The 13,747-nt window shown below is 36.1% G+C and overlaps 1 protein-coding gene across 21 annotated transcripts in view; it reads left to right on the top strand.

Moving 5' to 3' along the window:
• Window positions 1-13,747, top strand: part of SLCO6A1 (solute carrier organic anion transporter family member 6A1) — a 127,097-nt gene that overhangs the window by 28,724 nt on the left and 84,626 nt on the right. For 16 of the 21 annotated variants that reach the window (XR_010157290.1, XR_010157291.1, XR_010157298.1 and 13 more), the window contains 2 exons: window positions 10,509-10,630; window positions 11,795-11,904. Coding sequence is in view for 9 of the 21 variants with exons in the window: in XM_016953555.4 (XP_016809044.2) it covers window positions 10,509-10,630; window positions 11,795-11,904 (232 nt within the window). In the remaining 12 variants the exon portion in view is untranslated. The remainder of the gene's footprint in view (window positions 1-10,508; window positions 10,631-11,794; window positions 11,905-13,747) is intronic. The other 5 variants (XR_010157292.1, XR_010157293.1, XM_054684465.2 and 2 more) reach the window with 1 other exon arrangement.

Below are 13,747 nucleotides of genomic sequence, written 5' to 3'. Positions count from 1 at the left end.
ATAGCCTACCAACCAAAAAAAGTCCAGGACCAGACAGATTCACAACTGAATTCTACCAGAGGTACAAAGAAGAGCTGGTACCATTCCTTCTGAAACTATTCCAATCACTACAAAAAGAGGGAATCCTCTCTAACTCATTTTATGAGGCCAGCATCATCCTGAAACCAAAGTCTGGCAGAGACACACACACAAGAAAGAGAATTTTAGGCCAATATCCCTGATGAATATCGATGCGAAAATCCTCAATAAAATACTGGCAAACTGAATCCAGCAGCACATCAAAAAGTTCCACCATGATCAAGTGGACTTCATCCCTGGGATGCAAGGCTGGTTCAACATACGCAAATCAATAAACATAATCCACTCACATAAACAGAACCAACGACAAAAGCCACGATTATCGCAGTAGATGTGGAAAAGGCCTTCAACAAAATTCAACAGCCTTTCATGCTAAAAATTCTCAATAAACTAGGTATTGATGGAATGTAACTCAAAATAATAAGAACTATATATGACAAACCCACAGCCAATATCATACTGAATGGGCAAAAACTGGAAGCATTCCCTTTGAAAACCGGCACAAGACAAGGATGCCCTCTCTCACCACTCCTATTCAACATAGTATTGGAAGTTCTGGCCAGGGCAATCAGGCAAGAGAAAGAAATAAAGGGTATTTAATTACAAAAAGAGGAATTCAAATTGTCCCTGTTTGCAGATGACATGATTGTATGTTCAGAAAACCCCGTCGTCTCAGCCCAAAATCTCCTTAAGCAGATAAGCAACTTCAGCAAAGTCTCAGGATACAAAATCAATGTGCAAAAATCACAAGCATTCCTATACACCAACAACACACAGAGAGCAAAATCATGAGTGAACTCCAATTCACAATTACTACAAAGAGAATAAAATAACTAGGAATCCAACTTACAAGGGATGTGAAGGACCTCTTCAAGGAGAACTGCAAACCACTGCTCAATGAAATAAAAAAGGACACAAACAAATGGAAGAATATTCCATGCTCATGGATAGGAAGAATCAGTATCGTGAAAATGGCCATACTGCCCAAGGTAATTTATAGGTTCAATGCCATCCCCATCAAGCTGCCAATGACTTTCTTCACAGAATTGGAAAAAACTACTTTAAACTTCATGTGAAACCAAAAAAAAAAGCCTGCATAGCCAAGACAATCCTAAGCAAAAAGAACAAAGCTGGAGGCATCGCGCTACCTGACTTCAAACTATACTACAAGGCTACAGTAAGCAAAACAGCATGGTACTGGTACCAAAACAGACATATAGACCAATGGAACAGAACAGAGGCCTCAGAAATAACGCTACACATCTACAACCATCTGATCTTTGACAAACCTGACAAAAGCAAGCAATGGGGAAAGGATTCCCTATTTAATAAATGGTGCTGGGAAAACTGGTTAGCAATATGTAGAAAGCTGAAACTGGATCCTTTCCTTACACCGTATACAAAAATTAACTTAAGATGGATTAAAGACTTAAACGTAAGACCTAAAACCATAAAAACCCTAGAAGAAAATGAAGTATCTGCTGTCTTCAAGAGACTCACGTAATACATAAGGACTCACACAAACTTAAAGCAAAAGGGTAGAAGAAGATATTCCATGCAAATGGTAACTAAAAGTGAGCAGGAGTAGCTATTCTTATATCAGACAAAACAGACTTTAAAGCAACAACAGTTAAAAAAGACAAAGAGGGATATTATAAAATGATAAAAAGTCTAGTTCAACAGGAAAATGTCACAATCCTAAATATATATGTACTTAATGCTGGAGCTCCTAAATTTTTAAAATAATTACTACTCTATGTAAGAAATGAGATAGATGACAACACAATAATAGTGGGGACTTCAGTACTCCACTGACAGCACTAGATAGGTCATCAAGACAGAAAGTCAACAAAGAAACAATGGACTTAAAATATACCCTAGAACAAATGGACTTAACAGATATTTACAGAACACTCTACCCCAAAACTGCAGGATATATTCTTTTCCTCAGCACACGGAACATTCTCCAAGATAGACCGTATGATAGGCCTCAAAATATGTCTCGATAAATTTAAGACAATCAAAAGCATATCAAGTATCCTCTCAGACCACAGTGGAATAAAATTGGAAATCTACTCCAAAAGGAAACCTCAAAACCATGCAAATACATGGAAATTAAACAACCTGCTCCTGAATTATTATTGGATCAATAATGAAATCAATATGGAAATTAAACATTTCTTTGAACTGAACGATGATAGTGACACAAACCTATCAAAACCCCTAGGATACAGCAAAAGCAATGCTAAAAGGACAGTTTATAGCATTAAATGCCTACATCAAGAAGTCTGAAAGAGCATGATTAGACCATCTAAGGTCACACCTCAAGGAACTGGAGAAACAAGAATGAACCAAACACAAAACCAGCAGAAGGAAAGAAATAACAAAGATCAGAGCAGAACTAAATGAAATTGAAACCAAAAATACAAAAGATAAATGAAACACAACACTGGTTCTTTGAAAAGATAAACAAAATATATAGACCATTAGTGAGATTAACCAGGAAAGAAAGGTGATTCAAATAAGCTCAATTAGAAATGAAATGGGAGATATTACAACTGATACCACACAAATGCAAAAGAACATTCAATGCCACTGATACAGTTTGGCTGTGTCCCTACACAAATCTCACCTTCAATTGTAATAACCCCCACATGATAAGGGCAGGGCCAAGTGGAAATAAATGAATCGTGGGGGCAGTTTCCCTCATACTGTACTCGTATGTAGTGAATAAGTCTCATGATATTTGATGGTTTTATAAATGGGAGGTCCCCTGCACAAGATCTCTTGCCTGCCACCAGTTTTGTTTTGTTTTTTTTAAAGAGATTCTTACTCTGCCACCCAGGCTGGAGTGCAGTGGTATAATCACAGCTTACTAAAGCCTCAATTCCTGGACTCAGGTGATCCTCCCACCTCTGGAGTAGCTAGGACTACAGGCATGCATCCTCATACCAGGATAATGTTTTTGTATTTTTGGTAAAGACGAGGTTTACAAAGAAATCAGAACTTCATATACATCATATGTAAAAATCACAATATACAAAAATCAACTCAAGATGGATTAAAGACTTAAATGTAAAACCCAAAGCTACAAAAACCCTAGAAGAAAACCTAGGCTGTACCATTCAGGAATAGGCATGGGCAAAGATTTCATGATGAAGACACCAAAACAATTGCAACAAAAACAAAAATTGACGATTGAGATCTGATTAAACTAAAGAGCTTCTGCACAGCCAAAGAAACTATCAACAGAGTAAACAGACAACCTACAGAATGGGAGAAAATTTTAACAAACATGCATCTGACTAAGGTCTAATATCCAGCATCTATAAGGAATATAAATTTACAAGAATAAAAACAAACAACTCCATTAAAAAGTGGGCAAAGGACATGAACAGACACTTCTCAAAAGAAGACATACATGTGGTCCACAATCATATGAAAAAAGTCTCAACATCACTAATCATTAGAGAAATGCAAATCAAAACCGCAATGAGGTACTATTTCACATAAGTCACAATGGCTATTAAGAAGTCAAAAAATTACAGATGCTGGTGAGGCTGTGGAGAAAAGGAACTCTTTTACACTCTTGGTGGGAGTATAAATTAGTTCAACCATTGTGGAAGACAGTGCAGTAATTCTTCAAAGACCTAGAGACTGAAATACCATTCAGCCTAGCAATCCTATTACTGGGTATATACCAAAGATAAACATCATCCAGTTATAAAGACACATGCACACATATGATCATTGCAGCATTATTCACAATAGCAAAGACATGGAATTGATCTAAATGCCCATCAATGATAGACTGGACAAAGAAAATGTGGTAAATATACACCAGGGAATACTATGCAGCCATAAAAAGGAATGAGATCATGTCCTTTGGAGGGATATGAATGGAGCCGGAGGCCATCATCCTTAGTAAACTAATGCAGGAATAGAAAACCAAATACCGTATATTTTCTCTTATAAATGGGAGCTAAATGATGAGAACACATAGATACATAGATAGGAAAAATAGCTGCAGCCTACTTGAGGGCAGAGGATGGGGGGAGGAAAAGGATCAGAAAAAGCATCTAATTAATACTAGGCTTAATACCTGGTTGATGAAATAATCTGTAAAACAAACCCCTGACACACATTTACTTATTTAACAAACTTCTACATCCTGCACTTATACCCATGAACTTAAAATAAAAGTTAAAAAGGAAAAAGAGAATCCCAATACTAACTAATGTGAATATTCTGAGTTTCTGGTGGGGGAGGAATGGGTTTCTGCTGTATAGTAGAGACAGGCACAACTTTGTTTGAAATCCAGGGGATTTACTTGATTCTTAGTATTCACATTGTCCAGTAGTTCTCTTTAATGAATAACTGCCTCAACTCATTAAAGAAAATACCACTAAGGCTCAGATCTTATAGGAATGATAGTTTGGGTCACCTCACCAGGTGAAGTATTCTTTCCAACCAAGGTGCTAACTGAGGGTAAGGTATTCATATGATAGATGGTGAATGAAGGAAGATGTGATGGTAAACTCAGACCTTGTCACTACTAATGATGCAGGGACAGTAGCAACTAGGTTTTGTGTTAATTTTCTTCTAATTTTTATTCTTCTAGGTTATATGATGATCCCTGGTAATGGTAACTGTTTTAGACATAATGCGTTTCTCTCGAGGTACTTGAGACAAAGAATTTGAGATAAATACATGAATGCACACTATTAATTTGAGAAATGATACTAGGAAGCATGATAGGGTAGTGGGGAAATAAGCATGGGAAGTTAAAGAAGACAATAAAGTGTTCATTATATTGAGCAATTTACTGCTTGGGGCAACTAGGACTCAATCCCACTGGAGAACTCTGGCGGACAGTGTAAGATATGAGTTATCCCAGATATATATATATATATATATATCCACTAACTCCTAGAAATTGTTGGTCAAGCGATGCTCCTGGGGTTATTATTAAGCCCTAGGTATTTCTGACCTGCTCTCTGAGAACTGGGCCAAGCATAAAGTTCCTGCTATTCAAAGTTAATCATTTGTTATATATGGGAGTGATGAATGCCTAGCTGACATAATACAAATGGGACACTAACAACATCTTCTACAACAGTGTTTTAGTTTTCAGTTGCAAATATATTTGAATTATTATAACCCAATAATTGTATAATAGCTAACAGGATTTGGTGTAGTTATCTCAAGAATTTTCTCACCCAAGATTTTTTTTTTCCAGCAAAGGGCACTAGCAGATTCTGAGGTACAAAAGTGATGGATTGTGTTGGATATCATCAGTTTGCTGCTATAGTTCCACTCCCTACTTTTCTCCACTCTGCTCTGTACCTAAAGAGGTTGACCTATTATAGACAACATCAATGGTCTCCTTTACCATCTAGCTTAGTTTTAGGCTTGGCTTGTGAAGAGCACTGGCAAGAGATCTGAGAGCATCAGGAAACTTAAATCTGGATATTTATTCTTTCCTTTCCTTTCCTGATGAATCTCAATGGCTTGGTGGTGTCTCTTTAATAAAGGCTACATTTGTCTTATGACCCTCTGATACAACCACCTGTAGAGCTCACTTAATTTCTGTCTCCTCTTGCCTCTTCAGGCACCTTTTCAGGTGGTAATGGCTCTTTTCTGTTGCAAGACCCAGGATACCAACTCTTCCCATACGGATTTCTTTAAACTTTCCTTATGTCACTTAAATAGTCCCTTTTATTAAATTACTCAAAGAGAATGTATTATTAGGACTCAGTATGTATATTAACCTTCTGTATTTTTTTGAATTTGCTTCTTATTTCCTGTCTTATTTTTATATTGGTTCATTATTTCTTATAGATTTATAAAAATTCTTCACTTATTATGGATATTAATTGTTTGCTAGACCTATGACAAATAATTTCTCCCAATCTGTCCTTAAACTTTGTATATGGTATATTATAGAAACTTTAAAAGTTTTTTATCATCAAATATGTCAATATTTTTCTTTCCGTAAACTTTGAATGTTCTTTCTTGCGTAAGAAGTTCTGTTTTTTTATTTCGATAGTTTTTGGGGAACAGATGTTTTTTTTTTTGTTACCTGAATAAGTTCTTTAGTGGTTATTTCTGAGATTTTGGTGCACCCACCACCTGAGAAGTGTACACTGTACGCAATGTGTAGTCTTTTATCCCTCACCCCCCATCCTACCCTTCCCCGCAAGTCCCCAAAGTCCACTACATTTCTTCTTATGCCTTTACATGCTCATAGCTTAGCTCCCACTAATGAGTGAGAACATGCACAGTTCCATCCAGGTTGCTGCAAATGCCATTATTTTCTTCCTGTTTTGTTTTTTTTTTTTTTTTTTCTTTTTTGAGACGGAGTTTCACTCTTGTCGCCCAGGCTGGAGTGCAATGGCGCGATCTCGACTCACTGCAACCTCCACCTCCCGGGTTTAAGCAATTCTCCTGCCTCAGCCTCCCCAGTAGCTGGGATTACAGGCATGCGCCATCACGCCCGGCTAATTTTGTATTTTCAGTAGAGATGGGGTTTCTCCACTTTGGTCAGGCTGGTCTTGAACTCCCGAGCTCAGGTGATCCCCCCGCCTCGGCCTCCCAAAGTGCTGGGATTACAGGCATGAGCCACCGTGCCCGGCCTATTTTGTTCCTTTTTATGGTGGAGTAGTATTCCATGGTGTATATATACCACATTTTCTTTATCCACTCATTTGTTGATGGGCATTTAGGCTGGTTCCATATTTTTGCAATTGCAAGTTGTGCTGCTATAAACATGTATGTGCAAGTGTCTTTTTCATATGACGTATTTTGTTCTGGGTAGATACCCAGTAGTGAGATTGTTTGATCAAATGGTAGTTCTACTTTTAGTTCTTTAAGAAATCTCCATACTGTTTTCCATAGTGATCGTACTAGTTTACATTTCCACCAGCAGTGTAAAAGTATTCCCTTCTCACCACATCCACACCAACATCTACTAATTTTTATTTTTTAATTATGGCCATTCTTGCAGGAGTAAGGTAGTATCTCATTGTGGTTTTAACTTGCATTTCCTTGATAATTAGTGATATTGAGCATTTTTTCATATGTTTGTTGGGCATTTGTATATCTTCTTTTGAGAGTTGTCTATTGATGTTCTTTGCCCACTTTTTGATGGGATTGTTTTTTTCTTACTGATTTGTTTGAATTCCTAGTTGATTCTGGATATTAGTCCTGTGTCATATGCATAGTTTGCAAATATTTTCTCCCACACTGTGGGTTGTCTGTTTTCTCTGCTGATTATTTCTTTTGCTGTGCAGAAGGTTTTCTGTTTAATTAGGTCTCATCTTTATTTTTGCTTTTGGGATTTGCTTTGGGATTCTTGTTCATTAACTCTTTGCCTAAGCCAACATCTAGAAGAGTTTCTATGATGTTATTTTCTAGAAGTTTTATGATGTCAGGTCTTAAATTTAAGTCTTTGATCCATCTTGAGTTGATTTTTGTATAAGGTAAGACAATAAGGTAAGACTTGAGTTGATTTTTGTATAAATGGACAATGAGGATCCAGTTTCTTTCTTCTACATGTTGCTTGCCAGTTATCCAAGCACCATTTGTTGAATAGGACGTCCTTTCCCCGATTAAAATTTTCGTTTGCTTTGTCAAAGTTCAGTTGGTTGCAAGTATTTGGCTTTATTTATGGGTTATCTATTCTGTCCCATTGGTCTGTGTGCCTATTTTTATACCAGTAGCATGCTGCTTTGCTGACTATAGCCTTGTAGTACATTTTGAAGTCAGGTAGTGTGATGCCTCTAGATTTGTTATTTTTACTTAGTCTTGCTTTGGCTATGCAGGCTCTTTTTCGGTTCCATGTGAATTTTAGGATTGTTTTTTCTAGTTCTCTGAAGAATGATCTTGGTACTTTGATGGAAATTGCATTGAATCAATAGATTGCTTTTGGCAGTATGGTCATTTTCACAATATTGATTCTATCCATCCATGAGCATGGAATGTGCTTCCATTCATTTGTGTCACCTATGATTTCTTTCAGCAGTGCTTTGTAGTTTTCCTGGTAGAGGTCTTTCACCTCCTTGGTTAGGTATGTTCCTAAGTATTTTTATTTTATTTTATTTTATTGCAGCTGTTGTAAAAGAGATTGAGTTCTTGATTTGTTTACCAGGTTGGATATTGTCGGTGTATAGCAGTGCTACTGATTTGTGTACATTGATACATTATCCTGAAACTTTACTGAATTCATTCATCAGTTCTTGGAGATTTTTGGATGGGTCTTTATGGTTTTCTAGCTATATAATCATATCATTGGTGAACAGTAACAGTTTGACTTCCTCTTTACTGATTTGGATGCCCTTTATTTCTTTCTCTTGTTTAATTGCTCTGGCTAGGACAAGAAGTTCTTATGCTCTATAAACTTGTTAAAATATTTGACTATATTTTCTCCAGTACTTTTGTAAATGTGTTTGTATGTTTATATTTAACATTCAATTTCAGTTTATTTTTGCATATAAGAGGCATGGGCCAAGCTTCTCTTTTTCCTTCAACAGGATATCTAATTGCACTGATGACATTTATGTATCATTATGTGTTTTTTATTGATATTAAATACCATCTTCATCATAAACTAAAGTTACCTGTATCCATAGATTTCCTTCTTGTCTCATTTAATCTATTCCCTGATAAACATTTCTGTTCCCATGCCAATATTACAATATTTTAGTTACTAAAGCTTTATTGTATAGTTTTCTATTTGGTAAGAGAAGTACCCATTTATTATTGTTTTTCATCCAACATTGGGGCTATGTTTGCAAAATGACTCTTCAATCTAAATTTTATAATCTCAGGTTTTAATCAAAGCATTTTGATTTGAATTACTTGAATTTGTGGGCCACATTAGGACTGTTATCTTTTCATACATATGGTATGTTACACTATTTTCTCTGTTTTTCTTTTATACCCTTCAATAAAGATTTATAATTTCCTTTATTGAACATATTCCATTAAGCCTATTCCTAGGCATTTCATACATTTGTTAGTATTGTGAATGGAAGCTCTATATTTTATATATAACCATTATATTGTTTTTCCCAATTGATAGTTTTTTTAGTTGATTTCCCTACCTCTTCCGGGTACACAATTATACACACATATGTAATAATCACATGTAATATAATGTATATAGTTAGAATACATAGCTGGGTTCAAAAGTGAAAAAAACTCCTGACTATTATAATCAATGAGGAAACATGCAGCCCTAGTGACAATCTGGAATTGAAACTCCCTGAGTGTAGCATATGCAGATATATATATATATATATATATATGAGACAAGTGGGTAATGACAAAGACTGCAACCCTAGGAAAATTGGAATTTCTATTCCTTAATAATGCTAGCAGTAGACAAAGAGCTGTCCCATCAGTGAATAAGACAGTGTACATTCTCTACATTCCTATGAGAAACAAGGTCTGTAAGAAGTTGTTCACCAGATCTTGGTTGGCAACAGAAACACCCATGAAAGACCAGCACTTCCAAAACTATGGTTTCTGTGGATGTGAGCATTTTCCCACAATGACTGTTTGGAGGGGGTCTTAAATGTGTGTGAAGTAGAAGACAATGGCGTCTATGTATTAATCAACTTCCCCTAATCTCCTCCTTAAATGATAGAATAGCTTCACAACTATGAAAATTCTCCACAAATCCCTGGCTTCAGCATTAATTGAAGACAAAGTATGCTTAAACTGCAAAATAATTATGAGTAAAATGAGAATAATAACAAATCCCAGCATAGAACCCTCGACTTTCCAGTATCACCTTCCCCACTGCAAGGCTTTATGGTGAACAAAGGCAGATGAAGAAAAATTGCAGAGAAGACAGAAGACAGCAAAGGGTCCTAAGGGTGATTTGGAATAATAACTAGAAGGATACATTCACACTAAATCTGAAAGTTCAGAGAAGGGACTAGAAGAAAGGGATTTCAAAATATTTGTAATTGAAAGGATTAAATGCCATAAAAAGCTTCAGTTGTGCAACATAAGGGGCCAAGCTTGTCATAAAGGTCTCAGTGCTTGATTTTTAAGAATGATTTTAAAGGAAAGGTAAGATTTAAAAAGGTAGTGTTCCAAATACATAGCTTCTGGTGGATAAAAATAAGTTAAATAGGAAGAAACAAGTACTTTTTGCTACCTGAGTGGTGCCAAGAAAAAGAAGGAAAAGGGAAAATATTAGAATCCTGTAAGACAAAACAAGCACATAATTGGGGACTCACAATTACTCCCACTCAACAAAACAAACAATAGTAACAAATTAACAAAAAAAGTTCCATTTCTGTCTCACTCTCCAACCCTCCCTCTCTCACTCTCACTTTCTCCACTCTGTTTGATTATGGTTTTGTTGTAATCAAATACCTAAAGTTGCTTTTTTTTTTTTTCACTTTTCTCTATTAAAGCACTACAGTCAATAATGGTAGTCCAGAATGGCTATGGACTTGGTGGATTAATTTTCTTTTTGCCGCTGTCGTTGCATGGTGTACATTAATACCATTGTCATGCTTTCCAAACAATATGCCAGGTGACTATAAAATGTAATTTATTAAATTGGAGGATAAGAGTTTCTTTCACCATGGTTCTTATTCTCATAGAATGACTATATTACATTTTTAATAAAATGAGTATGCCTCTCGCTGTAGTGGTTTGTCATAGAGATACAGTGTCAAGTGCTAGTGTTATTTAAGCAAATAAAGCAGCATTACAGCCAAATATTATTTGATTTATGTACCAGAATTTCTTCTTCTTTGTATTTAGTTTTGAGACAGGGCCTTGCTCTGTCACTCAGGCTGAGTGCAGTGGTATGATCACAGATCACTGCAGACTCAAACTTCTGGGCTCAAGTCATCCTCCTGCCTCACCTCCAGAGTAGAATTGGACTACAGGTGCATGCCACCATGTTCAGCAAGTTTTTTAAATTTTTCCTTTTTGTTCTAGAGATGGAGTCTTGCTATGTTGTGCAGGCTAGTCTTAAACTCCTGGCCTCAAACTATCCTTCCACCTTAGCTTCACAACGCGTTGAGATTACAGGTGTAGGCCACCACACCTGGACCAGAATTTCATTAGAATTAGTGCATATTTTTGTTTCTCATTATTTCCTTTTAAAGACACTTTATATCTAGAGTTCATACAGTGTCTTGAAAACAAGCATATTTAAATCTACTTTCCTAGCATTTAATGTATTGACTACCTTAGAATTGTAAGATAAAATAATAAGTGTTAAAATTTTCTTAGAAACACTGAAAAATACATGTAAAGTCAAAGAAATCAAATAACTCTCCTGATTATAGTACATTTCATTGGCACAAAATAGTTTTAGTTATATCAAAGATTATTCCCTCATATTTTAGAGCAAATCAAGTGTGGCTAAGTTTTAAAATAAATTAAAATTTTATTTACTCAGTCATAGGAGCTACATTTCAAGTATTTAACAGCCACGTGTAGCTAGTGGCTACAGTATTGGACTGGGCAGATATGGAAAGTTTTCATTATCACAGAATGTTCTTCAGGACAACACTGTTTTAGAAGATTATGTCTTTTAATTAATGAGATTGAGTTTAGCTTGTTCAAAAATAACTCATTTGCCATTTCAGGATTAATTGAATTTATTAGGGTGTGTATGTAGGTTTTATGTATGGGTTTTAGTTATTTGAATATGTCATAAGTTTTTTTACTTGTTTATATATAGGTTCAACACGGATAAAAGCTAGGAAACGTAAACAGCTTCATTTTTTTGACAGCAGACTTAAAGATCTGAAACTTGGAACTAGTATCAAGGATTTATGTGCTGCTCTTTGGGTAAAGTAAAATATTTTACTTGAACAATCCAACTTAGTTGACCTGTTTAATTTTCTAATAATTAACTTATGAAAACACCCATAAAGGGTTCAACCTAAATCTGGGTGAGACTTTTTTTTTCTTTTTTATTATTATACTTTAAGTTTTAGGGTACATGTGCACAACGTGCAGGTTAGTTACATATGTATACATGTGCCATGTTGGTGTGCTGAACCCAGTAACTCATTATTTAACATTAGGTATATCTCCAAATGCTATCCCTCCCCGCTCCATCCACCCCACAACAGGCCCCAGTGTGTGATGTTCCCCTTCCTGTGTCCATGTGTTCTTATTGTTCAATTCCCACCTATGAGTGAGAATGTGCAGTGTTTGGTTTTTTGTTCTTGCAATAGTTTGCTGAGAATGATGGTTTCCAGCTTCATCCATGTCCCTACAAAGGACATTAACTCATCATTTTTTATGGCTGCATAGTATTCCATGGTGTATATATGCCACATTTTCTTAATCCAGTCTATCATTGTTGGACATTTTGGTTGGTTCCAAGTCTTTGCTATTGTGAATAGTGCCACAATAAACATACATGTGCATGTGTCTTTATAGCAGCATGATTTATAATCCTTTGGGTACATACCCAGTAATGGGATTGCTGGGTCAAATGGTATTTCTAGTTCTAGATCTCTGAGGAATCGCCACATTGACTTCCACAATGGTTGAACTAGTTTACAGTCCCACCAGCAGTGTAAAAGTGTTCCTATTTCTCCACCTCCTCTCCAGTACCTGTTGTTTCCTGACTTTTTAATGATCGCCATTCTAACTGGTGTGTGATGGTATCTCATTGTGGTTTTGATTTGCATTTCTCTGATGGCCAGTGATGATGAGCATTTTTTCATGTGTCTTTTGGCTGCATAAATGTCTTTTTTTGAGAAGTGTCTGTTCATATCCTTTGCCCACTTTTTGATGGGGTTGTTTGTTTTTTTCTTATAAATTTGTTTGAGTTCATTGTAGATTCTGGATATTAGCCCTTTGTCAGATGAGTAGATTACAAAAATATTCTTCCATTCTGTAGGTTGCCTGTTCACTCTGATGGTAGTTTCTTTTGCTGTGCAGAAGCTCTTTAGTTTCATTAGATCTCATTTGTCAATTTTGGCTTTTGTTGCCATTGCTTTTCGTGCTTTAGACATGAAGTCCTTGCCCCTGCCTATGTTCTGAATGGTATTGCCTAGGTTTTCTTCTAGGGTTTTTATGGTTTCAGGTCTAACATTTAAGTCTTTAATCCATCTTGAATTAATTTTTGTATAAGGTGTAAGGAAGGGATCCAGTTTCAGCTTTCTACACATGGCTAGCCAGTTTTCCCAGCACCATTTATTAAATAGGGAATCCTTTCCCCATTTCTTGTTTTTGTCAGGTTTATCAAAGATCAGATGGTTGTAGATATGCGGCATTATTTCTGAGGGCTCTGGTCTGTTCCATTGGTCTATATCTCTGTTTTGGTACCAGTACCATGCTGTTTTGGTACTGTAGCCTTGTAGTATATTTTGAAGACAGGTAGCATGATGCCTCCAGCTTTGTTCTTTTGGCTTAGGATTGTCTTGGCAATGAGGGCTCTTTTTTGGTTCCATATGAACTTTAAAGCAGTTTTTTCCAATTCTGTGAAGAAAGTCATTGGTAGCTTGATGGGAATGGCATTGAATCTATCAATTACCTTGGGCAGTATGGCCATTTTCACAATATTGATTCTTCCTACCCATGAGCATGGAATGTTCTTCCATTTGTTTGTATCCTCTTTTATTTCCTTGAGCAGTGGTTTGTAGTTCTCCTTGAAAAGGTTCTTCACAACCCTCAT

This window comes from Pan troglodytes, chromosome 4, assembly GCF_028858775.2.
Source record: "Pan troglodytes isolate AG18354 chromosome 4, NHGRI_mPanTro3-v2.0_pri, whole genome shotgun sequence".
NCBI lineage: Eukaryota > Metazoa > Chordata > Mammalia > Primates > Hominidae > Pan > Pan troglodytes.
The sequence above is the reverse complement of the archived record's forward strand: the minus strand, read 5'-3'. Positions and strand labels throughout refer to the sequence as shown.